Source organism: Sus scrofa, chromosome 11 (assembly GCF_054392235.1).
Source record: "Sus scrofa isolate SSC_HxYL_T2T_F1_AM1 chromosome 11, Sscrofa_HxYL_maternal_Yorkshire_Landrace_v2.0, whole genome shotgun sequence".
In the NCBI taxonomy this organism is placed as follows: domain Eukaryota; kingdom Metazoa; phylum Chordata; class Mammalia; order Artiodactyla; family Suidae; genus Sus; species Sus scrofa.
In genome coordinates this window covers 6525430-6553121 of record NC_139393.1, presented here as the reverse complement: position 1 = coordinate 6553121, position 27692 = coordinate 6525430, and the positions used below count along the sequence as shown (strand labels likewise).

General features: G+C 48.4%; 1 protein-coding gene across 11 annotated transcripts in view; it reads left to right on the top strand.

Moving 5' to 3' along the window:
* The window catches only part of LOC110255799 (uncharacterized), a 96851-nt gene that overhangs the window by 38925 nt on the left and 30234 nt on the right, over window positions 1-27692 (top strand). For 2 of the 11 annotated variants that reach the window (XR_014819086.1, XR_014819075.1), the window contains exon 4: window positions 590-3949. Coding sequence is in view for 1 of the 11 variants with exons in the window: in XM_084981402.1 (XP_084837528.1) it covers window positions 6386-6486; window positions 12710-12855; window positions 13404-13504 (348 nt within the window). In the remaining 10 variants the exon portion in view is untranslated. Of the gene's footprint in view, window positions 1-589; window positions 3950-6385; window positions 9273-9592; window positions 10129-10412; window positions 12403-12709; window positions 12856-13403; window positions 14221-14422; window positions 16397-27692 lie in introns of those variants that run through there. The other 9 variants (XR_014819097.1, XR_014819077.1, XR_014819100.1 and 6 more) reach the window with 9 other exon arrangements.

The following is a 27692-nucleotide window of genomic DNA, read 5'->3' as shown; positions in this document are numbered from 1 at the left end:
AAATGTAGAAGACTTCAGACCAGACCAGAACATTCTCTTAGCCAACCCTGGCTAAGAGTTTTTCTCAATCTTTAGGGAGGAGAATGTGGGAGGTTAAGCCAGAACTCCTTCGTATATCCTTCTGCACCATGTGTGGCATAAAATTATAAGTTAGCTGGGAGTAGCTGGATTGGCCTTATGTCCTCACGTGGGTTCAGGCATTCTCGATACTTCCTTTTGTTCGCTCTCTTCCTCGAGTCCTGGGTCACAGACAGCCGCCAGCTCTTATTATAGCCAGATACCCAGGGTGGACCCCTTCTAACTCTTGCAGTTAGAGTCCTGGTGCCCGGAGTTTCCAGGTAAGCAGCAACCCTCACACAGTGTTGTCTGGGTGTGCGGCCTGTAGTAATAGCGCACCACGCCCTGAAAGACAATATGCCAGAATATTAAACTATCCTTCTACGGGCACCATGTCACGTAGGACGCGAACGGCGCGGCACAAGCCGGTCCCTCTGAAGATGTCAGGCTCCAGAGGGGCTCAGTCCGACCGAGTCCCTGCCTTCCTATTGCTCTCAGCTTTCTCAGGCTGGTTTCTATATTTTGTCCTCAGGTCTGTCCCCGCCTGGAGTGACAGCATGGTGGAGGGGACGGATGGAGGGGCTCTGGCCTCGGGCGGAAGGGAGGGCACATCCCACGGCTGTCTCCTTGAATGGCTGCCTCCTCATCCTGTGACTTAACTTTTCTGGGTCTGGGCTGCCGGCCTGGTCCATAGGAGCTGCTCCCAGCTGTGAGCGGCTGCCCTTCGCCCCGCCCTGTGTCACCCACCCTCGTGTCACCCACCGTCTCGTTTCCCCCATGCTGATCCTTAATTCATTCTCTCATTCTTTCTAATCCCAGAACCGGCTCCAAGGCCTTGAGCTCTTACTCTGGTAAACACTCTTACCCCTAGACACTCCCATTCCCTCACACGCTGACTCACCATAAACAACCTCTGAGAGTCCCGAAACGTCCAGCTCTGCTGCCTTTTTTTTTTTTTTTTTTTTTCTTTTTTTCTTTTTAGGGCCACCGCCATGGCATATGGAAGTTCCCAGGCTAGGGGTGGAATCAGAGCTACAACTGCCGGCCTTCGCCCCACCCACAGCAATGCTGAATCCAAGCCGCATCTGTGATGTACACCAAGCTCACGGCAATGCCAGATCCTTCATCCACGGAGCTCGGCCAGGGATTGAACCTGCGTCCTCAGGGGTACGAGTCCAGTGTGTAATCCACTGAGCCACCAAGGGAACTCCCATCTCCGCTGCCTTCACACACCCCCGCCCCTCGCCCGTTATTCACCCCCCCTTTTGGCCACACCCACAGCATGCAGAAGTTCCCGGGCCAGGGGTCAAGCCTGCCCCACAGCAGCGACTCAAGCCCCCGCAGTGACGGCGCGGGATCCTTAATCACAGGGTCACCAGCGAATGGCTCTTCCTCCCTCTTTAGCAGAAGTGCGACTGGGCCCTTCGTTTCGGGGCTGTCCCCAGGGCCTCCCAGGGATGCGGCCGCTGGCCCAGATCTCCGTGTTCTCTCATCTGGCTCCTGGGGGGCCCCAGACCTTTCCCAACCCACTTCCCAGGCTTTGTTTCGTGTTCCCACCCTCTGTGTGTGAGAAGGACAGCACGTGTGCTTTCTCTGCTAAATGCCAGGGCCGCTTCTCAACCCAGACCCCGCCGCCCATTTGTCGCCGGCGGCCCAGCAGGACGGGCCGGCCCCTACGTGCGCTCCGGCCCGCCCCTCCTTCCGCCTCAGCATCCTGCTCGGAACTTTCTCCCGAGGAGATGCTGTCCATTAACTCGGACTGAACCCCGGTCTCACGGCTACGTGTCCAAATGAAAGGGCCGTCGAGTCCGCGAGGATCTCCCCGCTTCCTGCCAGGAAGAGGTCAGTCTCTTCTTCGCCTTGGACCCGGAGTCGCCTTCCTCCGGGAAGTGGGCGTTGCCGATTTTACACCGTGGCCGAGGGACCAGTTCAGTCCTGGAGTTTTTACTGGGGACGCTGACTGGGGGGTTTCGACACGTGGTCAGAGGCAGGCTGTCTGCCCTCGGCCCTGCGCCCGTAACTACGTCTGGTTCACGTGCGCACCGTTCATGCCGTTTGTGGAGCGCGTGTCTCTGATGTGCGGTCTCCTCTCACCGATGCCGCTGAGGACAAAGCCGTCTGCAGAGTTTATTTGTTCTCTCTTAGGCTAAAAACAAAACCATGGGACTGTGTGTGACCCAGGCCTGCCCTGACACTTGGATGGGCTCTTGGTCCCCTGCAGAGAGCCCTGGTGGACCCCCTGGGGGTATCTGAGGGGGGCCCCTTCATCCAACCCAGGGCCCGGCGCCCTGCAGCTTTGAAAGAGGGAGCTGAGGCCCGCCGCTGTTTGCTGATCAGAGATGCAGGAGAGCAGCTCGTTTATCTCCACTCCGCTCACAGACATCTCTGGACACATACGGTTGCTGTTTTGTTTGGACTCATTTAGATTTTTTCCCCCTAATGGTTAAGAGAGAAAACAAGCTTTAAAGATGACTTAATCGTTGTCCCATGTTACTTCATGGGACATCACCAGCCTCCCCAGAGTGCCGGGTCGGAGCAGGGCTGGTGCCTCTGGGAGAAGATCTGGAATTTGGAAACTTCCAGGCTGGGGGAACAGACCCTGAAGGACGGTGAGTGGGACTTTGGTTTCCCATCTGCAAAAATGGGAGTTACTCTCTTCTGGCTGCCAGGCTTTTACATAAGGAAGAAACATGAGAGTTCCCGTTGTGGTTCAGCGGGTTTAAGAACCCGACTGGTATCCATGAGGATGTGGGTTCGATCCCTGGCCTCACTCATGGGTTCAGGATCTGGCATTGCCACAAGCTGCAGTGTAGGTCACGGATGCGTGTCGGATCTGGCGTGGCTGTGGCTGTGGCGTAGACTGGTGGCTGCCGCTCTAATTCAACCCCTCGACTGGGAACTTCCATGTGCCTCCGGTGTGGCTGGAAAAAGGCAAACAGAGAAAGAAGCGGACAGATATGGCACTGCAGAGAAGGACCTGGATTATTGCTGTTGTAATAACTCTGGGCAATATAAAAGAGGCGTAATAGGGCCCACTATTCCTTCCAGGGACAGTTGCTGTTACGACTCTGGGTGACAGTGAAGAGGACAGGGATTTGGGGAAGTGATGTCTGGGGCAGAACTAAGCGTCGGACGGGAGAGGGTTGCCCTTGACTGGTGGTGGTTACTCCAGGATTAGCTTTTGTCGATTATGTGTTACAAATACAATCCACGCCCATTGTAAAAACATGCAAACAGCAGAAATATGTAAAATATGTGAAGCAAAAAGTGATGGGCCGACTTCCTCCGAAGGGGGTCAGCCTGCTGGTGACCAGCCACCTGGATCCGTTCCAGGCACGCACACGGAGGACAGTTTGTTTTAATGAAAGTTAGATCATACTCCATGCATTGTTCTGCATGACAGTTGCATTTTTTATCCTTAAGTGGAAGGAACATGGGCTGGGAAGTGAGCAGAGGCTTCCGCATCAGAGCCGAGGGTAAGCCCCCCGTCCCCTGTGTCACTGGCTGCGTGTTTCGGGGCAAATTGCATCACTTCTTTGAGTCTCATCTTCCGAAATGGGTACTGTGCTAGTTAGCTTTCAGAGCTCTGATGAAGATTAGAGGTGGTGTGTGGCAAATGCCAGGCACTTGCTCGGGAGGAAGGATCGTGATTCTTTCTCTCTCTCTTTTTCCTTTTTGGCTGCGCCCATGGCGACATGCAGAAGTTCCTGTGCCAGAGATTGAACCTGAGCTATAGCAGTGACAATGCTGGATCCTTAACCCCTATGTCACTAGGGAACTCCATCTTTTTTTTTAAATTTATTTTATTCAAGTATAGTTGATTTAGAATGTTACAGCAAAGTGATTCCGTTTTACATATGAATATTTCTAATAAACTTTAAATTCTAAGGTATTTTTGTTTGTTTGTTTGTTTTTGTCTTTTGTTTTTTCAGGGCCACACCTGCAACATAAGGAGGTTCCCAGGCTAGGGGTCCAATAGGAGCTAGAGCTGCAGGCCTGCGCCAGAGCCACAGCAACACCAGATATGAGCCACGTCTGTGACCTACACCACAGCTCACGGCAATGCCAGATCTTGAACCCGGTGAGCGAGGCCAGGGATCGAACCCGAAACCTCATGGTTCCTAGTCGGATTTGTTTCTGCGGTGCCATGACGGGAACTCCTATCTTTCATTCTTGAGCTAGCAAACTACTGTGTTTGTCTCCTGATTTGAACATGACAGGTTGTTCATAAAGTTACTCTCTTAGAGGCTTTATTTTAGTAAATTCTCAGTGGACGTCCTTCCTGTTTGCTTTTTGGAAATCAATGGCGTTCAACCTTGGATCCACATTAGAATTACTTGATACTCAATACTCTGTAATAACCTATATGGGAAAAGAATCTGAAAAGGAATGGGTGTGTGTCAATGTATGACTGATTCCCTTTGCTCTACACCTGAAACCAACACAGCGTTGTAAGTCAACTATGCTCCAAGAACAAATTTTTACAATTACTCTAGAAGCTTGTGAAAACCCCAACCAGGCCACACCGCAGGACGACGTCGGAATCTCTGTGAACAGGACCTAAGCCTCCGTGTTTTTCTGAAGATCCCCAGGTGATCCCAGCACTCAGGCCTGGTAGAGAATCATCGCTTTATACTGATGCTGTACATATGCTCTCAAGTATTGCACATTGTAAAGTATATATCTGTGTGTGTGTGTGTGTGTATACTTATTATAAAAGCACATTACAGAATTTTAGAAAATAGAAACAAGCAAGCAAGATATATATATAACTGAGTTACGTTGCTGTACATCTGAAATGAACACAACTTTGAAAGTCAACCATATTCCAGTAAAATTAAAAAAAAATGAAGCAAGCAATTCCCTGAAAGTCCCACCACTTTTATTGATAAAAATTTCTGCTGGTGGGCTAGCAATGGGGCATTTATTTTCTTCTGTGCATAGAAAAATACATAGATTTTTCTATATGTAGATTTTAAAACGTGTAATTTTCAAACCGTGTCGTTCCCTTCACCTTTGCATTAGTGAACAATTGCAGGGAACAACTGCATTACAGAGAAACTGGCTTCGGGCTCAGAGCTCTGGTGGGGCCCCAGGCCATGTACAAGTCCTTCTCACCTTGGCCACTGTGGGAAGTCTACCTGGGTCCGAACCCTTTCTGTGACTGTGGGTCGTTTTCTCTTTCAGAGGGGAACAAGCAGTGGGAACGCTCAGGCGGTAACGGGGATGGGCCGCGACCACGCGTCACTGTGAAGCCAGCTTACAGTCCTTTGTTCTCCGGGGTGAAAGCCCCATTTCTTAAGAAGTCTTCACAGAGTTCCCGTCGTGGCTCAGTGGAAAGGAATCTGACTAGTATCCATGAGGACGAAAGTTCGATCCCTGGCCTTGCTCAAAGGGTTAAGGATCTGGCGTTGCCATGAGCTGTGGGGTAGGTCGCAGGTGCGGCTCGGATCTAGCATTGCTGTGGCTGTGGTGTAGACCAGCAGCTGTAGCTCTGATTTGACCCCTAGCCTGGGAACCTCCATATGCCGCAGGTACAGCCCTAAACACACACACACACACACACACACACCAAGAAGCTCTTCACAAAGCCCGTGGGAAGTGCACAAGCAGCAGGTGACAGCGGTGCCAGGTGAGCTCCCCCAGACCTCCCAGGCCATATTCACTTATCTTCCTCCCAAGAGAGTAAATGCAGCATTTAAAACAATCTAGTCTTTTTTTTTTTTTCTTTTGTCTTTTTATGGCCACACCCGAGACATATGGAGGTTCCCAGGCTAGGGGTCTAATCAGAGCTGTAGCAGCCAGCCTACGCCAGAGCCACAGCAATGTCAGATCCAAGACCTCGTCTTCGACCTACACCACAGCCACAGCAACGCCAGATCCTTAACCCACTGAGCGAGGCCAGGGATCGAACCCTCGACCTCATGGTTCCTAGTCAGATTTGTTTCTGCTGCACCACGACGGGAACTCCTCTAGTCTTTTATTTCTTTTAATGAGAGTTTGCAACGTTTGTTTCAGGTTCTCTCTTGCTTTTGTTTGTTTGTTTGTATTTTTTTCTCTTTTGCTACACAGGCAGTATGTGGAAGTTCCTGGGCCAGGGATCGAACCTGCGCCACAGCACAGCAACCAGAGTCACAGCGGTGAGAACACAGGAGCCTTCACCCGCTAGGCCATCAGAGAACTCCTGAAACAAACTTTTCCTGACCGATGACACCTTTCTGCTGTCCCTTCTGTGGGACAGGCGCTGTGTCAGGTGTCTTTGTTTACATGTTTTCTCATTTTCTGGATTCACATTTGCCTCATCATGAAATTTGTTCCACGTACGCAGCTAAGACCTGACCTTCGGGCACATGCTGAGAAACTCGCCCACAGGTGTTTGGAGGAACCCAAAGACAAACAGCAGCCAGTGTGCTGGACGTCGGCCACAAGGCAGGTGTTTTGGAGGGAACAGGCCGTGGTTGGGAACAGGGAGCAGCGCGGGTGGGAGGGAAAGAAACTTTCTCAAGAAGAGGTTCCGGGGAAGCAGGGAGACTTGCGAGGCTGTCGCAAGGGCAGAAGGACGTTTGTGGAGGGTGGGAGGACTCAGCTGCCGCCTGAGAGGTACCTGGAGCAGAGCAATTCCACAGCCAATGAGGGGGCTTTTATATTGGGGTCCCCTGCCTGACGACCCCAGGAGGGAAGGGTCCCCGGCCCTTTCTTCATCGTGAAGCGAACCCTGCGAGGTTTGCAAGGTGAGTTTAGAACAGTGTCCGCGACGTGGGCCCCTGTAGATGTTTGCTGATGGGCTTCATTTAGCTCACTCCAGGAGAAGGGGCGCCCACAGTTTGGGGGCTGTGAAGAGGGTGCTTTTACACCCATTGTCCTTAGTGACTCAGGCAAAGGAGCCAAGAGGTGACATTGAAAACTGGGCTGGCATTTGCAGCTACGTGGTGGGACCTGGAGATTCTCATACTAAGTGCAGTGAGTGAGAGGAAGTCAAATGCTGTGTGGTATCACTTCTGTGTGGAATCTAAAATGTGACACACATAAACCACCTACCGACAAAACAGAGAGACGCATGGACACAGAGAACAGACTTGTGGTTGCCAAGGGCGGGGGCAGTGGGACGGGCCGGGAGTCGGGGATTAGCAGATGCAATCTCTGACCTGTAATGGGTAAACAGCAAGGTCCTACTATACGAACAGGGCATCACATTCAGTCTCCTGGGAAAGAGCGTAATGGAAAAGGAGCGTAAGTGGACTGGGACACTTTCAACCCTGCCAAAGGGCCTGGAGACAGAAGGCGAGGCGCCTCTTAGAAGGAGAAATGGCCAGTGGTTCCATGGAAGGGAGGAGAGGCTTTAGAATAAAATGCATGTCCCGCCCCCTTGTTTCCCCCCCCCCCCCCAAAAACCCACCAGTGATTCCCTGGTCAGGTCCTCACTGAAGCATTTCTAGGTCACTGTCTCGGGCACCAGGGCAGCAGGCGGGAGGCATGACCGTGACCTTATCGCAGCCCCTGCCCGCAGCCCTCGCCGCCCCCCTGCCATCTCTGAGCCAGGCAGCCGCTCACAGGGCCCAGGGATGCTGCGGCAGCCAGGGTCCTCTCCCGCTTCTCTCTTGTTTCCTTCAGACTTTAGCCCCCCTTGGGGTGATTTTCTTTCTTTGTCTTCTTGGTTCATTTGTTTTTCCTTCCTTCACCCCACTGGACAGTGAGCTCTGTGGGTGGGGGGGACTCTGTCCTCGGTCTGGCTTCATCACCTCGGTGACTAAACAGTGCCCAGGTAAGAAATATTTGCTGAATTTAAGGAATGAGTGAGTGAAGACACAAGAAGAAATGAGTACGTGGAGTTTATTAGTGTAACACACGATGAAAGAACTCACCATTTCCTTGTTTTCACCTGTTTTGCCCCATGCCCGCCTAGGCCTGTGGTTTCCTTTTTCTTCTCTCTCTTTTTTTTTTTTTTTTTTCCCCTTCAGTCCTGTGGTTTCTACTCTAATCCTACTGCTTAGTCACTACCTGGTTGTGATTTACCTGCGTCAGCTGCCAAGAGAGTGTGAGATGGGAGGGGGAGACCCCGGACGAGGAGGCCCGCCCCGGGTTCTGGTCCCTCTGGCCTCATCTCTTGTCTCTTTACGACAGGTTCCAATCCCCTTGAAAACGGCCCCCTCCGCCCAGACTCCTGAGTGCCCCTGGGCCTTTGCATCTGCTCCTCCTTCTGCTTTCCTCCCGCCCCTGCTTGGCCTGCCCCTCGGAGCTGAGCAGCTCCACGTGGGCGCCTCGGCCATCCTGTGTATCTCCGACCTCACACTTAGCCTGTCCCTGTGCTGTTTGAGTGTCTGCTTTTATTGACTCCCACATCGGTGAATATTTCCTGAGCATCCGTGATGTCTTAGGCACTGCTCTAGGGACTGGGGATATAACAGGGAACAGAATAAGCAAGGTCTCTGTGCACTGGGGCTGACAGTTGAGTGGAAAGAGACAAGCAGCTCACAAATAAGGAACACAGTTATATGTCGCATCTAACAAGTGCAGTGAAGAAACAAAACAGGGAAGGCAGATGGAGACAGGGGTTGGAAGGCTGTTTTAGATGAAGCGGTTGGGAAAGGCAGCTGGCAAGGGAATGTTGCATCATCGGCTCAAAGGAATGGGGGGGGCAAGCGATGAAGGATGGGGTGGGGGGCCCATGGTGGTCAAGCGGTAGAAACAGCCAGAGCAAAGGCCCTGAGGCAGGAAGTGCTTGTTCTGTTCGGGACACTGGAGAAGCAGGGTGGTGTGGCTAGAGCACGTCCCCCTCCAGTCCAAGCTGTGGGCTCCATGGGGTTAGACACCATGTCCCCCTGGCTCAAGGGCGTGTCCCTAATATCTGGCTTGAGGCTGGCTCATGCCCTAAAGATGGAGAGCCAATTCACACCTTGGAACAGCTTCCCTCTGTCTAGTTTCACCAAAAGGCCTTGAGTGAGACAGAGAGCGAGAAAGACATGGGACATTGGACAAGGGCAGGTCCGGGCACTAGAAGAACTGAGCAATAAACAGCCAGGGGCTGCGGGTCCTGCTCCATGCTGCAAGGCTCAAAGCTCAGGATGGCAGAGGGCTCTGGGAACGGCTTCTGATCATCACCTTGTGTTATTAAAGCCATACTTTTTCTTTTTTTTTTGTCCTTTTATGGGGGGTCGGGGGACTGCACCCATGGCATATGGAAGTTCCCCAGGCCAGGGGTCCAATCAGAGCTATAGGTGCCGACCTACACCACAGCCACAGCAACGCCAGATCTGAGCCGCAGCTGGGACCTACACCACTGTTCACGGCAACGCCAGATCCTTAACCCACTGACCAAGGCCAGGGATCAAACCTGCATCCTCATGGGTACCAGTCAGATTCTTAACCCACTGAGCTACAACGGGGACTTCCAAGCTGTGCTCTCTTCAGTGACCAGTGACTCCACAGCAGATACACCCGGTATCCTCGGTCACCAGCAGCGTCTGGGACTGCACGCGACGCAGGCTTGCGTGGCACATTTACGGAGACTGGATGAGATGTTCTCTCCATTCTGCAGGTGAACAGGCTGACCTTGAGAGTGGTCACGTAAGTGGCCCAAGGTCACACAGCTCACGGCAGAGACAAGCCGTGCACCCAGGCTGTCGGGCTCTGCCGCCTTGGCCCCGGCCACTGTTCCGTAAATGCCGCCTCCTCCAGGCCCATCACGGCGGCGATGGACCGCAGGCCCAGGCTGAGACTCAGATGTGAGTTCGCTGTGACCCCACAGCCGCGTATTTTCACATCAAAGAGCAACGCCCCCATGGTTTGCGTCTGGATTGGGATCAACCCAGAAATGAGTGTAAAGACCAACCACAGTCTTTGATGAGGACTCCATGTCCAGGGAGGCTCCAAAGTGACTGAGGGCTGTAGGTCAGGGGCCTGATGGTACGAGGAAGTTGTGTCTAACAAGGGGACATCTGGAAATGCTCATGAAAAATGGCAGCCCAGCCCTAGAGGCTCCCACTGAGACAAGTACGGGCAGGAATTCTCGTGGCAGGAAGGACCGCAGTGCCCACCACCAGGATCAAGACAGGCCTTCGTGAACAACAGCCAGTGAGTCATTCCCTTACAACGCGGAGGACACACGGGGAGGTTTTGGCTCTTGAGGGCCTGGCCTCACTGTCCACATCCCACAGTGGGACCCGGGGAGGGAGCGGTGGCGTGGAAGGTCGTCTGATCCTTCTGGGCGACCTCTCACCCTGCTGCCGCCCTATTCCAGAGGCGTATGGGACCCCTCATGGGAACCAATTTAAGCCACTTAGGGTGGCAGCTTCGCTGAGCAGACCTTTAAAAGGAGCCGTGCCGACTTTCCCTTCTCTATCTCCTTTTCCTCTTAGATTCTCTAAAGAAGAAATCAAAGCGACTCAAGGCAGGAAGTGGCTTTATCCTGTGATCTCACTACATCCCACTTGGGGCTTCAGCGCCCAAAGGGAGGCCTCTTCCCTGAAGTGATAAGACGTGCCGCTTTCTGGAAGATCTGAGTGGCCACGGGAGCTTAAGGCAGTGTTGTCAGCAGGATGGCGGCAGCTTGATCGGGGGCTTAAATCATAATGTCCAGGAGGCTCCTGGGGCTAAAACGGTAACGAGTTGACAGGAGGGCCAAACAGTGGAGGCATCCATCCCCCAGACTGGAGGATGATGAGCGGATGCCTGGAAGATGCAGGGGCCGGTTCCCTTACAGCATCATGAAAGACTTCAGCACCAGATTAGATATCCTTCCTGTCCTGTAACTTATTCTCCGGACTTTCCGTGAGAACACAGACCTCCTTATCAGGAAAGACAGACCACAGGAGCATCAGTCTCTTGGAGGACAGAGCCCACGAAAACACATCGGGATTAAAACAGATCAGGACAAGCTCTAACGGTGAAAACAAGATCCGCCTGTAGCTACTCCAAAGGCAGAGGTGGTTCCTGCCGCTTGTGTCACCGCGACTTAGAGCTGGCCTCCAGAAATCCCGTTACTGGCCCTCACACTCCACAGCAGGAACGCCGCGTATTTGGGAGCACGATGTTTTTGGTGGTGTTTATCGTGACTGCGTGAGTAAGGAGTGAGAGCCAGTAATGACATGTCAGGAAGCCAGGTCTCCTTTCCAAAGAGCTGGATGGTTTTTGGTGTGGTTCCAAGCCTCCCTCAGCAGCAGAAGAAAGCATTGGTTGAGAGTTTAGAAATCTAAGTTTTGCCACTAACAGGATGAACCTGTGTAATGCCTTGGGCCAAACACAACAGAAGACATAAAGACGGACCGTTCAAGGCATTTGTCCTCAAGGAACTCGCATCCAGGTTGAGGAGAGAGGCAGATAAAAACCTGAGACCTTGGAGTGCCTGCTGTGGCTCCGCAGTGATGAACCCGACTAGTATCCGTGAGGTTGTGGGTTGGATCCCTGGCCTCACTAAGTCGGTTAAGGGTCTGGCGTGGCTGTGAGCTGTGGTGTAGGTCAAAGATGTGGCTCAGATGCTGTGTTGCTCTGGCTACGGTGTAGGCGGGTGGCTGCAGCTCCAATTCCTCCCCTAGCCTGGGAACCTTCACATGCTGTGGGTGCAGCCCTGAAAAAAAAAAAAAAAAGGTAACATTATTCATAATAGTCAAAAAGGTGGAAGCAACCCAAGTGCACATCGATGGATGAATGGATAAACCACAGCTAGTCTGTCCACACAGTGAATTTTACTCGTCCTAAAAAAGGAAAGAAATCCCGGCATATCCTACAACATGGAGAAATCTTGAGAACTTATGATTTCCTTGTGCTAAGTGACATAAACCAGTCTCAAAAAGACAAATTCTGTATGATTCTGTATGCTTCTATGAGATGCTTAGCGTAGTCAGATTCATAGATACATAAAGTAGAATGTTTGGTGCAGGTTGCAGTTGTGTCACGGGTTCAGGCCTGACCTGGGAACTTCCACATGCTGTGCGTGCAGCCAAAAGAAAAGGAAAAAAAAAGGAGTAGAATTGTGGCTGTCAGAGGCTTGAGGACAGAAATGGGGAGTTGTTTCACGGGTACAGAGTTTCAGTTTTGCAAGATTAAAAGACTTTATGGATGGATGGGGGTGATGGTTGCACAACAGTGTGACTGGACTTAATGCCACTAGGCTGTGCCATTAAAAATGGTTATGAGTTCCTGCTGTGGCGCAATGGGATCAGCCGTGCCTCTGCAGCGCCAGGACGCAGGTTCAACCCCCATCCCGGCACAGTGGGTGAAAGGATCCAGTGTTGCTGAAGCTGTAGCATAAGTCGCAACTGCAGCTTGGATCTGATCCCTGGCCCAGGAACTCCCTCTGTTGCAGAACGGCCAAAAATGAAAAACAAACAAACAGTCGTAAGTAAGATGGTAAGTTTTACGTTCTGTGTGTTTCACCCCCCCCACAACTGTCCCACACAAAGAGGCGGCATCGATTTAAAAGAAGCATCTCTGAGCGGAGGCCTTAGGAGATGGATCCGCAGATAAAGGCCAGTCAGGTCTGAGCCAGGCCAAGCCAGATGTCTGGCTACACGTTGTGTGACAGTGAGAGGGGAGCGGATGAAAAGAAGAAATTCCAAATGGGTAATCTATGGGGAGAAATAACCATGTCTTAAAAATGACACAATAAGCATCACGGTCACACCGAGTATATATAAATAAATGTGCTCTTTGGCAGGAAACATGGTATTTGGAACCGTCCCAGAGTCGTTCTTTTTACTGCAGATGGAAAGAGGCAGGCAGAGTCTTACTCCGTGTCAGAAACGTCCCACGGAGCCAAGCTCCTTACCCACCACCCAAGCGAGCACTTTCTATCTGAGTCAGGTGAGGGCCCCAGGAAGCACGGGTAAATCAGGATAATTAGGGGAGGGCTGCGTCAAGTCGTCAAGTCGCTCTTTGCAAAGATGGGGGCAGGGGAGGGATCGCAGAGGATGGAGCAGGACGCTGGGGCTGGCGGTAGGGATCGTGACTGTCCCTAGGCTTGTAGGGTCAGAGGAGCAGGGGGTCACTGGGTTAAGAAGGAAGGAGTCGCAAGGCTCAGAGGCTGTCGTCCTGAGAGGTTCCGTGACCTTCGGTGTGCGGAGGCAGCCCGTCCTAGACAATCCTGCCGGGGGGGAGCCTAGGGAAAAATACCCTTCACCTGCTCCTCTTCTGTCTGGGGTCTCCTGCCAGGGTTTCCCCTTAGGCCACGGTCCATCTGGAGGTCAGAGTTGAAGGTTAGTGAACCTGGCCGATGTCTCTTTAAGCCCAGTAAAACATCAGCATCTCTTGAAGGGCTTGGTAAAAACAGATGGCTGGACCCCACCCTAAAGCTTCAAATGCAGCAGGTCTAAGGTGGGGGCTGAGAATTTGCATTTTTAACACGTTCCCAGGTGATCCGGATGCTACTCATCTGGAGACCACGCTGGTCCTGAGCCCACACCGGTGGGCTTCCAGCCGCAAAGGGAAGAAGGCAGGCGGGGTGTCGATCTGAGAAGAAAACCCACCAGGAGAAGGGAGTTAAAACTGTTCCTAGACCGCACAGCGTGGTCACAGCCTAGCAGACCTCGGGGTCCTCGCCTCTGAAGGGAAAGAAGCCTGTAAGCTTCCGTCCAGCGCCTTCCATGATCCCGCGGACGCCAGGCTGCAGGATCTAATGCCACGTGCTTTGGTGACCACGAGAACTCGTTACAGGTGATGCCGTTTTTCTCGCTATTGACTGTTGGTGAGCGAGGTTCTCGGGTGTCGGGATGAGCTGTGGGTGGCGCCTAATGTAGAGTTTTCTAATTGTTTTTCCCGTTGGATGTAACACTGTGGGGGGAGAGACCTCTGACTTTTCCACCTAGTTTCTCTCCAGATGAAAGGAGATGTTCACTCCTCCCCAAAGTAGGGAGACCCTGTTTGATTTGTGTCAAGCCAAACATCTAGGAGACGGTTTTAAATATTGCGGGAGAATGCGCCTACTTAATCAAAGCCCCATTTGTGCTCATTTTGCCTATGAAATCGCTTCACTCTTTCGCCTAGCGAAGACTTTTCTCTTTTCAAGAGCATGTGTTGAAACCAAAAAACCCAGTTGTCCTCCTGGTCATCGGAGGCCCTGGTGTGTGAGTTGTATGTGCTCCGAGTGTTTACGTGTCTCCTTGAGGTGTGGATGTTTGTGTCCTGAATGTTGACAATGATGCAGATGATAGATGGGCAGGGCTGGAAGGGGTGGAAGATTCCCATCTGCTCCTTGGTTCCCTTTTTGTCTTCATTCAGTTCTTCAAAAAACATTTCTTAAATGCTTACTCCATAGCTGGTTAAAAATAGATTCCCTCGCCGCAGTTAGAAACTACCACTTCCAGGAATCTGATGACATCTTTCTTTCTTTCTTTTCTTTTCTTTTCTTTTTTTTTTTTGGCGGAACCAGCAGCATGCAGAAATTCCCTGGCCAAGGATTGAACCTGAGCAGCCGTGACAACGCCAGATCCTTAACCACTAGGCCACCGAGGAAATCCTTAAGACATCTTTTGAACAATCATTTTGCTTTCTCTTCAGGGTATCTCTGATCCAGAAACTTAAGCTGCTCTTCAATTACTGACTCATTTGTGGCTAGAAAGGCAATCCATTCATAAGTCATGGGGCAGGTGGCAGCTGGGAAATTTGTGTCCCAATTCTGACAAGTCAAAGACTTTCAGGTTTCTTCAGGGGAGACTTTCACTGGGAGCTTTTAGAAGCCTGGGCCTGTCTCTATGCCGACCTGTTTCATTCATTCGATAAATTTCACTAAGCGCCTACAGGGTCTGAAAACATGTTTGTTGTCCTGTGTGGGCTCCCTGTAAACTAGACCTAGGGGGTGTGTCTGTGGGTGTGGGTGTGTGTGAGGCGCTATAATCCAGGGTGCTGAGTTTTTCCAAAGACCGAAAAGTCCCTGTGGACATGGACAGAATTGGTCATTGCATGACTATACCCCCAATTGTCTAGAACATCTGGAGTGATTGGTAAATATTTGCTGACTGGGTGCAGTAATAGAAAAATAAACCAGGAGCTGTAGAAACACCGAGGATGTGCTGATTAACCCTGCCTGCGGGTGCAGGAAGGATCCTGATCACCAGGAGAAGAATCGAGAAAGGCCCTTCCCCCGTCTTCCTAGGAGGTCCAGAGCAGCCCGAATTATAGACTTAAATGTTCTATGTGTTTTCCATATCTGTGAGCCCTGCGTTTTGCTAGATACATTTTTTGTATTATTTTTTAGATGCCACATGTAAGTGATATCATACAGTATTTGTCTTCCTCTGACTTTTTTCACTAAATGTAATGTTCTCTAGGTCTATCCACATTGCTCCAAATGGCAGGATTTCATTCTTTTCATGGCTGAGTAATATTCCGTCGTATAGATACACCGTATCTTCTTTCTTCCTTTGTCTGTTGACAGACACTTGGGTTGCTTTTTAGCTTGGCTTTTGTAAGTAACGCTGCTGGAGTTCTGGGGTGCATGCTCCTTTTCAAACGACTATTTTTGTTTTCTTTGGCTATATACCCAGGAATGGAATTGTCAGAGCACCTGGTAGTTCTATTTTTAGTGTTTTGGGGGACCTCCAATTTTTAGTTTTTCACAGCGGCTGTACCAATTTACATTTCCGCATTGTACAAGGGTTCCCTTTTCCCCACATCCTCACCAACATTTGTCATTTGTGTTCTTTTTGATGATGGCCATTCTGACAAGAGCGAGGTGATATCTCATTGTGGTTTTGACTTGCATTTCCCTGATGATTCTTCTGGTAACTTGGAACATTTGCATATAGCATCCTGTTATAATGCAGAAGAAAACCCTCATTTGCAGATATATGGTGTTAAGCATCTTTTCATGTGCCTGTGGGCCATCTGCATGTCTTCCTTGGAAAAATATATATAAAGATCTTCTGCCCATTTTTTAATCAGGTTTTTTTTTTTAGTTGTATGAGCTTTTTATATATTTCTGATATTAACCCCTTGTCAGTCATAGCATTTTCAAATAATTTCTCCCAACCCATATGCTGTCTTTTTGTTTCGTCAGTGGTTTCCTTGGCTGTGTAAAGGCTTGTACGTTTAATTGGGTCCCATTTATTTATTTTTGCTTTTATTTCTTTTACTTTAGGAGATAGGTCCATAAACATGTTGCTATGATTTATGTCAGAGAGGGTTCTGCCTATGCTCTTTTCTAGGAGTTTTATGATTTCAGGTCTTAAATTTAGGTCTTTAATCTACTTCAAGTTTATTTTTGCTCATGGTATGAGGAAATATTCTAATCTCATTCTTCTACATGCAGCTGTCCAGTTTTCCCAGCACTACTTACTGAAGAGCCTGTCTTTTCTCCATTGCATATTCTTGCTTCCTTTTTTTGTAGATTAAAGGAGCAGTGACCAGAGCTGTGTGGGTTTATTTCCAGTCTCTCTACTTGGTTCCCTTGATCTATGTGTTTGTTTTTGTGGAATCTAAAATTTAAAGCGAACGGATGTATATAGCAAAACAGAAACGGACTCACAGATAGAGAAAACGATAGTGGTTACCAGTGGGGAGAGAGTAGGGGAGGAGCAAGACTGGGGATGGGCTTAAGAGATACAGGCTACTGTGTAGGAAATAGATAAGCAGCAAGGATATACTGTACAGCATGGGGAATTATAGCCATTACCTTGTAACAACTTTTAATGGAGTGTAATCTATAAAAATATTGAATTACTATGCTGTACATCTGAAACAAATATTAGATGTCAACTATACTGCTATATATATATATATATATTTTTTTTTTTTTTTAAAAAAGCTTCTCTTGACAAAAGAGACAAAACCAGCCTGGATTCTGCTCTAACCATGATCTCAAGCTGTCAAGGCAGCAGCCAGAAAATGTCCATAGACTTTTCTGTGTAAGTTTCAGCAGGCAGTCAGTTGGCAGTGGTAGATCGAAGCCAACTTTCTCATAACTTCAAATTCACTCATTGTGAACAGAAGGGACCAGAGCATTACCTTTCTGAAGAGAGGAGAGAAGGTACTAAGCCAGCAGCTGTCCCTCCCAGCCCCCTTCTTGTCCCCTAGTTATTTTTTCTTGGGAGTGAGCTGGGGGAGGGGGGTGGGTTGTGGGGGAGGATGTTAGGAGATGCCAGTGAATCTGGTAAAAAAAAAGATCCATAAAGCCAGACATTTCATGTAAATAGAAAAAAATGAAAGTTCCTGGTGGATTTACAGTCCTCCAGGCATTGCCTGGCTCTGGACTAGGGTTGCGGGGCGCTCTGTTCATTAACAGTGGGGCAGGACGGGGGTGGGCGCCATGAGGGGAGAGGGAAACGTGTCTCTTCTCTTCCCCTGACCTGCCACAGGCCGAAATAAATGAAGGAACTGGTGGTTCCTGGACCAGTTTGTACCAGCTCTTGAAGGGAACCAATTGTTAAATTTTCAGGAATTTTGCCAATCCGCTAATAAACCCATCCATTATTAAAAGTAAACATACATGGAGTTCCCGTCATGGCACAATGGAGATGAATCCGACTAGGAGCCACGAGGCTGAGGGTTCGATCCCTGGCCTTGCTCAGTGGGTTAAGGATCTGTGAGCTGTGGTGTAGGTCGAAGATGCAACTCAGATCTGATGTTGCTGTGGCTGTGGCACAGGCTGGCAACTGTAGCTCCAATTCAACCCCTGCCTGGGAGCCTCCATATGCCACGAATTCGGCCCTAAAAAGCCAAAAAAAAAAAAAAAATGTACAGAGCAATTCATGTCGTGGTTCAGTGGTAACAAAGCCAACTAGTATCTGTGAGGATGCAGGTTCAGTCCCTGGCCTTGTCAGTGGGTTAAGAATACGGTGTTGCTGTGGCTGTGGTGTAGGTGGACAGCTGCAGTTCCGATTTGACGCCTAGCCTAGGAACTTCCATATGCCATGGGTGTGGCCCTAAAAAGTAAAAAATTTTTAAAAAGTAAACATATAGGAGTTCCCACTGTGGCTCAGAGGGTTAAGAACCCAACATATTGTCTGTGAGGATGTGAGTTTGATCCCTGGCCCCACTCAGGAGGTTAAGGATCTGGCAGTGCCAAAAGCTACCATGTAGGTCACAGATGCAGCTTGGATCTGCCAGTGGTGTGGCTGTGGTGTAGGCCTGCAGCTGCAGCTCCATTTCAACCCCTAGCCCAGAAATTTCCATATGCTACAGGTGCAGCCTTACAAAGAAAAAGAAGTAAACATACAAATTTAAATAAATTATATTACAAAGATATTAATTGCTCAAAACTCATAACTTCCTAAATATTTGACTACATTTCGCTATCTGTGAAGCATTTGAGACGACTTACATCTATTATATCTACATGGTGGAGATAGTATGTGATGACAGATTATCATGTGTCTCTTCTCCAACTCCACATTCAGTGGTATCACGTTGGTAGCTAGAAACTGTCCCTGGTGGGAGTGTTTACACCAGGGAAATGGGCATAATGCTACAAATCCAGGCTTTTTTTGCCCCTGCTACCAGAGACTCAGTCCTTAAACATGCTACCAAGGCCAGGTACCTCTGAAGTTTCTTAGGAATAGACTGCCGTAAGTTTCCATAGGCCTTGGGGTCTTGCGATCTCTGATGACAGGACAGGTTCCCTGAGCAGTGTTTGCTGGATCATAATATTGAGTCTATCACGTGCAGCCCAATGATTCTGTGCTGGGACATAATATCACTCTGTGGTTGGAAAGATACAGTTATAAAATCAAATAGAATATAATTCAGAATAAATTATCAAAAGCTTTATTGAGATAGAATTCACATTCCATTCCATTCACCCATTTAAAGTGTGCAGGTCAATGATTTTTTTAGCATATTCACAGGGTTGTGCAACCCATCACCACAGTCAATTTTAGAACCTGTTTAGAGCTCCCTGGTGGCCTTGCCGTTAAGGGTTCATCATTGTCACTGCTGTGGCTCGGGTTCAATCCCTGGCCCAGGAGATTCCACACACCATGGCATGGATACAGCTAAAAAAAAATTTTTTTAGAACGTGGTCATCACCCCTCTGTGCCTATTAAAAGTCAGTCCCAGTATCACTTATATCTGCAATCTAATATATGGCACAAAATGAACCTATCTACAGAAAAGAAACAAACTCATGGACATGGAGAATAGACTTGTGGTTGCAGGGGGGGGAGGGGGAGGGAGTGGGATGGACTGGGAGCTTGGGGTTAGTAGATGCAAACTATTGCATGTGGAGTGGATAAGCCATGAGATCTTGCTGTATAGCACAGGGAACTGTATCCAATCAGTCATGATGGAACATGATGGAGGATAATGTGAGAAAAACAATGCATATATATATATATATATATATATATATATATATATATATATATATGTATAACTGGGTCACTTTGCTGTACAGCAGAAATTGACAGAACATTGTAAGTCAACTATAATAAAATTTAAAAAAAAAAAAGATTAGTCCCCTTTCTCCCTAGTCTTCTCTTTCTGCTCCTATTAGCAACCACCCATTTTCCTTCTTTCTCTATAGTTTGGTTTATCTGCATGTTTCATATAAATGACATCATATAATAGGTGGGCTTTTGAGACTGGCTTCTTTCACATAGCATAATGTTTTCAAGGTTTGTCCAAGGAGTACAATGTATCATTACTTCATTCCGTTTTATTGCTGAATAATATTCCATTGTATGGGATATGCTACATTTATCTCTCTTTTCCTCAGTTGATGGCTTTTGGGGTTGTTTCTACTTTTTGGCTACGATGAATCATCCTGCTATGAACATTTATGTACAAGCTTTTTTTGTGGACATAAGTTTTCCTTAGGAGGGGAATTGCTGAGTCGTACAGTAACTCTACACTTAACAGTCTGAGGCACTGCCAAGCTGTTTTCCAAGGAGGCTGCACTGTTTTATATTCGCAACAGCAATGCATGTGGGTTTCACTTTCCCCACAGCCTCACCAACACGTTATTGTCTGTCTTTAATTTTAACCATCCTAGTGGATGTGAAATAGTATCTCCTTGCGGTTTGGATTTGCATTTCCCCCATGACAAATGATATTGAGCGTATTTCATGGCCTGTCAGCCATTTGTATGTCTTCTTTCGAGAAATTTCTATGCGGATTTTTTCTTTTTGCCCATTTTAAATCGAATCCAAATACATTTATTTGCCTTCTTATTGATTTGTAAGATTTCTGGGACATGTGAGACGTGATTTGAAAAGATTTTCTCCCATCATGTGGGTTGTCTTTCCACTTTGTTGATGTCCTTTTGAATTACAGAAGTTTTAAAATGTGGACGAAGTCCAATTTATGTATCTTTAATTTTGTTGTTGTGGTTTTCATGCTATAACTAAGAAGGCTTTTCCTAACCCAACTCCGTGAAGTGTAATTCCTATGCTTTCTTCTAAGAGTGTTATAGTTTTAGCTCTCACATTTAGATCTCTGATACATTGGAGTTAATTTTTATGTGCAGTATAAGGAACGGATCCAGCTTTATTCTTTTGCGTGTCATGTGGCTATCCAGTTGTCTCAGCACCATTGGTTGAAAAGCATATCCTTTCTGCATCAAATTGTCTTGGCATGGGATAGATTTTTAGAGATTATCTTACATCTTCATTTGATGCTGCCCCTAATTGCTTTAAACATCTGTTTATTTTCTTTCATCCTTTCTGGCCCCAAAGCTCAGGCCAGGCCCTCCCATAGGTGACCCATCTTAACACGTACACTAATGTATCTAGAACCCAGAGGGAAGCCACTCTCTAATCTCCACGTGTATTACTCAGTATAGACCATGCACTGTAACAGACATCCCCCTGCCTCTCAGTGGCCCAACACAATAAGAGTTTCTTTCTCTTTCTCATCACATCTGGTGTGAGTTGGTGGGGTAACGAGGCATCCACACAGTCATTCAGGACCCAGGCTCTTTTCACCTAGTGCCTCTATGTACCTGTGGCCTCTTAATTCTTTTCCAGGTTGGAGGAGCTTGTAGGAATCTTTTAAGGGCCAGACCTAGAAGCAGCACATGTCAGTCCTGTCCAATTCTCATTCTCCACAGCTGTCACGTCACCTCAAAGGGCTTTGAGAGAGACTGAGGAATGAAACTTACTCTTTGCTGGGGGGAAAAGGAGACAGAATTGTGTAGACACAACAGCAGTCACTGCCATTACTCTCCATTTCCAGAATTGTGTGTGCGTTCATGTTTACATCTAACTCCTGCACAGAACCCTCTGCTTCCATCCCCCTTTCTCTGCAGCTGGTGACAGGGGACCATCTCCCCTCTCTGGGGGCTCGCTCCAGAGTCTGTGAGCCTAGGTGGGAGGAATTGCTGGTTTGAAGCAAGGTGAAGGTCTGTATGAATGCAGTTGGGGAGCAGAGTGGTGGGACGTGCAGTGGGACGGAGGGCAGGGGGTGATTTCCTGAAACAGGAGCTACAGGGGACCCGAAATCTATAGAATGGCAAGCCCTTGGGCATTGGGTATGTACAGGTCACACCTCACGTTATGAACTTGGGTCCAGCAAACATCCCTTGATGGAAAGTCACAAATGGAAGGATCATGAGGAAATGTAGCATGAGGACAGAGGAAGTGTCACCTCTTCAAAAAGAACTCCTGGGAATTAAATGCTACAGCCCTCCGAGCACATGGTCCCTGTGTCTCAAAATCACATGAATCATGACTTTTTCCTTGTCTCTATTCTTCTGCTGAAACTCAAAACCTTCCTTCAACTTGACCGTTAATGAGAATGGAGCAGGGGCAGCCCCACTGCTCCCAAAGGAGTTGTTTAAAAATGAAGAGAACGTGGGTCTCCCCTAAGCCATCTGCTGTCCAAGTGAACGGATCCCAGCCCTTGCGGCTTTTCCTCATGGGGTTCATCCATCTGGGGGCCTTTGGAAGGGCTCCAAGCCCCCTGCCCTCACCCTCACTTGGGGCGCTGAACGGAGACATGCCCACGGAAACACTTTGCACCTCTGCAAGGGCTCCCATCACTAGCCACTTTTCGGGAGCTTTGCCCACTGACGCCACCCGTCTGTCCTTCTGGGTCAGTGATTTATCCTTCCCCACTGACCTGGAATAACATTGCCTGTGGTTGGGTGTCTCCGCCACAGCAAGATCCTCTCTCTCTGTCCTTGGAACGCGCTCTCAGGACACACCCTTTACCTGAAACACCTCTTCACGTCCAGCTCAAAACCCCCCTCCTACCACCATTCAAATAATTCTCAGGTCAGATATCTCTCACAAAGGCTTTTATCCCATAAGCTCGGCCGAGGTGGTGATTTCCTGTCACCTGCCACCCAAACCCCTCTTGTCTGGACTTGCTGTTCGCACAAGCGCACTGGAAACTCTTGCACCGCTCCATTATTCATTCCCTTTCACTCATGAATGGTTATTTGACTTGGGCTGGTTGGCCCAGTTGTAGTTGTGAGTCCCAGTCAGTGAGTCCCGTCTCACCCTGCAAACTCTTCGAAGGGAGCTTTTTCAACCTTGGTCACAGCCACTAACAACCACGATCTGCCTTCAGCTCAAAGAGAGTTGATTCAGCTGACAGGCGCATGAAACATCAGAACGAAAGTGGTGCCTTTAGCTCATAGGTTAACTAAAGGAGTGAAAAGGAATGCGAGGGAAACCAGCGTTTAGGAAGACACTTGATTGTGTGCCCGGCCCTATGGTCTGGTGCTTGAGACATTAACATCTTAGAGATTCTCACCTGAACCCAGTAAGGAAACTAGCATGGTCCTTATTCTTTAGATGAGGCCCGGAGAGGCTAAGCAGCACACCCAAATCAAACCACAAGGTCTGGAACCAATATGCAAATGCACGTCTGTTCGCATTTCTCTGTTCCTGTGGCCTCCCTGAGCCTGTATAGCAGGTATTATTATTCGCTTGTTTAGAACCCAGAGCCTCAGCTCTTCCTCTAAATATGTATGTTGTCACAAGGAAGGGCAGAGAGGGGTGAAAACTCCATCTCTCCTACTGGAAAATTAATTCCAAGTACTTACCCTGATAATGAAGGGCAAGTGTTATAGTTTGATTGAGATGCAAGAAGATAGCAAGTATGATAAAAGGCGTATAGATACTGCATTTCCCCCCCCACAATGGTTCTAAGTTGTATTTTTATAGAGAAAAGCCATGTGAATCCTAAGGACAAATCTGGGACCCGATTCTTTGCTACATGATGCTAAGAATGGACTGCTCTGGGGGAAGATCACAGGCTACTATGTATGGACTAAAAGGCCTTCAAAGCGTCTCTGTCTCTGCACACGGCTGGGCTTGTCAAGTTGTTCTGCAGCCTAGAGCAGAGGGCCCAGGAAGTCTGCAAGTGTAGGTCAGGGTTTCAGAAAAGATTCCATTAAGGCCACCGCGAACCGATTTCTGCTCCCTGATTCCTGGCAACTGCGAGCACACTCAGGACGTGTAGGTGGAGTGGATTTTATTCCAGGTGAAGCTGTTGCTCTCAGTGGTCCTGTCTTTTCCTCCCAAACACCACTTGGGAGGGTGGAGAAGTTAGGGTGGGAAGACACGGGAGGAAGGGAGGGACAACAACTCTTCTGACCTACTCCTGACGCGTTCACCTTTGGCGTTTCAACTTCTCAAAAATATGCCTGTTATTTTAAAGTGAAAATGATAGAAAACACTTAAGGCTGTCACTTCATTCACATGTAGTCTGAGCGAATTGGCCTTTCCCTGATCACAGATGTCAAGAGGAACACAGGAGGACGTTGGCCAAGGATGGGGTTGAATACTGAATGTATGTGGGAGGGGGCTTTTTGAGTGGGGGAGGAAGAGTCCCCAGCAGCAGGAAAGGGCAAGTCCTGAGGTCCATTTGCTTTTCCAGCCACGGCTTGCCTCACCTGGCAGGTATCGCATGGGTCAAAGGAAGCTGCGTGGCCAAACCCAGAGTCGAGATGAGAGGGAACCATGCAAAGGCGTGCGTTCAGGGAATTGTGAATCCTTGGGGGCCACTCTGTGACAGTCTGCCACACCGTGCTTTACAGAATGTGTGCCACCCTGTGTTTCATGCTTCTTATACGAGCAACGCTTTATTTTGGAAACACGGGTTCTTCGCGTGCCTTGGTGAGCATGGTAGCCAGCCTTGAAAATGGGCTCCAGCGATTCTTGTGAACGGTTTTCCATGTCCCTGTGTGCTCCCCTCCCGCACTGAATAGAGTGATGTGCGTAACCAGTAGGATATTGTGGAAGTGACAGTGTGTGGCTTTGGAGGCAAGGTCATAAAATCATTGCCGTTCCGCCTTGCTTACTTGGACGGCTTGTTTCAGGAAGGTCCCCCCCCATGCTGTCAGGACACTCAGTCAGCCGTATAAAGAGGCCCACACGATGACAGCCAATACTGACTTGCCAGTCATAGGAGGGAGTCATCTTCGAAACAGCCCCACTCAAGCCTTTAGATGAGACTACAACCCCAGCTGATACTTGACTGCCGCCTCGTAAGAAACCCAGAGTGAGAACGACCAGTGAAGCCAGTCTCAAGTTCCCGACTGGAAAGCATAAGAAAATAAATGCTCACTGTTGAGGCTTTTTTGTTGTATTTTGTTTCGTTGGCCATACCCGAGGAGTATGGAAGTTCCCCAGCCAGGGATTGAATCTGAGCCACAGCTGTGACCTACACCACAGCTGCAGCAACGCTGGATCCTTAACCCATTGTGCCAGGCCAGGGATGGAACCCAAACCTACACGGTGACTCAGGCCACTGTAGAGACAACATCAGGTCCTTCACCTACTGCACCGCAGTGGAAACTCCCTCATTGTTTTAAGCCACTAAGCTTTGGGATCATTTGGACTGCAGAGGTAAATCATTAATGCAGTTACATACTAGCTTTATTTAGAAAAGAGATAAAGAGTTCATCTTCTGAGTTAATCTCCATCATATTCTGTCTTTTTTTTTTTTTTTTTAAGGCCACACCCACAGCATAAAGAGGTTCCCAGGCTAGGGGTTGAATCAGAGCTATAGCCACAGCAACATGGGATCCGAGCCTCGTCTGTGACCTATACCACAGCTCACAGCAACGCTGGATTCTTAACCCATTGAGCGAGGCCCGGGATTGAACCTGTGTCCTCATGGATGCTAGTCAGATTCGTTTCCCCTGAGCCGTGACAGGAACTCCTCCGTCATATTCTGATTACGCAGAAAAGTTACCTTTATTTGTCTTGGATACCAAATCTATTTTCTTCCCTAAAGGTGAAAGATAATTTGCCTTTTACATAAAGAGTATTTTAAATAAAACTTAAAAGAATAACCAAATTTCACATCTCGTGTGAAACAAGTCTAGCACCATGACATGTATAGTTCCCACTAGCAAATGTAAGTGACACATCTTGACTTTGGTTTTTATGCAGGAGAGAGAGATTTTAAAATATTTTAAATTATAGGGGGCTAAGGAATTCACTTGAACAATTATGTCCGTGGGGACTTCTAGATTTTCTTCAAGCAAATCCTAGACATAAATATGGCTTGTTGGAGATTCCCTCGGCAGTTCCCCTCCACCCCGCTCTCTTGCTCAGGAGGCGATGTGATCGCAAGAAGTAGTGCTGAGTCAGTGGAGATTGAAGCAATACAGCCTGGTGCTCCTTCTCCCTCAGCTCTGTGCCTGCCTTCTTTTACACGATCGGGAAATGCATGGATAAATGCAAAAGCTCTTCAGAATTATAAACTCTGCCCATGTACTAAAAATGTCTCCTTTCGAATACCTGAACCATATAGTTTCATCCCCTTTTCCTGCAAGAAGATGCAGTTCACCTGGGCTCTTCCTTTCTTGTACTAGCTTAGCTGCAAAAACACAGCCCCACCTTGGAGGGCATGTCAGTTGCCAAAAATAGAATCGATAGCAAAGTCTTACTTGGATCATATGCTTCACGCTACAACTTCCTCTCTCATTTTATGACTCTCTGTTTTTTCTTCTTTCTGATGCTTCCTCTTTGTTTTTAAGAGAAATCTACCTTTGGTATCTCCAATATCCTCTCCCCTCTTTCGTACAGACTTCTAAATCTCGGGAAATTAAAAATCCCATTGCGGAGTTCCCGTCGTGGCGCAGTGGTTAATGAATCCGACTAGGAACCATGAGGTTGCGGGTTCGATCCCTGCCCTTGCTCAGTGGGTTAACGATCCGGCGTTGCCGTGAGCTGTGGTGTAGGTTGCAGACGCGGCTTGGATCCCGCGTTGCTGTGGCTCTGGCGTAGGCCGGTGGCTACAGCTCCGATTCAACCCCTAGCCTGGGAACCTCCATATGCCGCGGGAGCGGCCCAAGAAATAGCAACAACAACAACAACAACAACAAAAAGACAAAAGACAAAAAAAAAAAAAATCCCATTGCGATATTTGTGGCTAAGTAATGAATGAAATCTTATGGTAACTTTAAAGCAGTCATGTCTGTGTTTTCTTTGGAAGTTTTTGAGGCTTCTTCCTCTTTTTTTTTTTTTTTTTTTTTTACGTTTGGTCTGGGAGCTACACTTCTGCATCTTCAGAGCCATCCCCTCCTTCCTTCCCTGTTCTGAGGTCAGGGAAGCTGGACAGTCCAGCTCCTTCCCGTTTCTTCTCTGTGAGGATGCCTTCGGGGTTCAGTCATCTCGAGTGTGGAGCCCTCAGGTGCAAGGTGGTTCTCCTTTTCATTGTACAGGTTCTCTGACGGCTTCCTTGTTGGACTCTTAGTCCGTGACACAGTCATCCGCCGTCACTGAGCCTTTCTTTTCCTTTTCTCTTGTGATGGCATTATCATCCGTCCCAATTTGCTTCAGTTGCATCTACTGAAATACAGGGATGGGCTTACTGTCACCGTCTTTGAGAATACACCAGGTTTTCTTGGTTTTTCCCTGGCAGACTGTTACGAAACTAAAATGGCTCTCCAAAGTTTGTTACTATTTATAACACTGGCTAAGTTTTTTCGGTTTTTTCCTTTTTAGGATCTGGGCTTACCTCAGTAGCTTTGGCTGCTCGTTCTTTTGTTTCAAAAGGCTCATCCCACGGGATCTCCAGTAGCCTCATACTGTAGTGTACTTATGTCAACAACACGGCTACATCTCCCACTCTTCCATTCAGCTGCGATTAGCATTTTTTTGGAAAGTAGTTCCTATGATAGATCAGAAGCAGTGTTAAATATCTAAGTATTCACAGAGTTCCCGTTGTGGCACAGCGGAACTGAATCTGACTCGTACCCATAAGGATGCAGGTGTGATCCCTGGCCTCGCTCAGTGGGTCGGGGATCCAGCATTGTCGTGAGCTGTGGTGTAGGTCACAGACATGGCTCGGAGCTGGTGTGCCTGTGACTGTGGTGTAGGTCGCAGATGTGGCTCGGATCCCACGTCACTGTGGCTGTGGCCCAGGCTGGCAGCTGTAGCTCCAATGTGACCCCTAGCCTGGGAACCTCCAAATGCCACGGGTTCAGCCCTAAAAAGCAAAATGAAAAGATTCAGTAACGACATAGCCTAAACTTTTCACAAAGCATATATCTTAGGAGATCAACACATTTTAGCTTGAATGTCAAATATATGTAACCTACCTTGACATCTCTTTATCACACAGATACATTCATATGATACATGAATATGTATACACATATATCTCTATCTCTCTGCTAACCTAGTAAATCTTTTTAGTGTTTTAATATAGGTAATACATGGAGACAAAGAACTCAAGTTTTAGGGTCCGATGGTGCTAGAGTTGAACTCCGGCCCCATCATTTACTGAACTGAGCTCTCGTTGCCTCG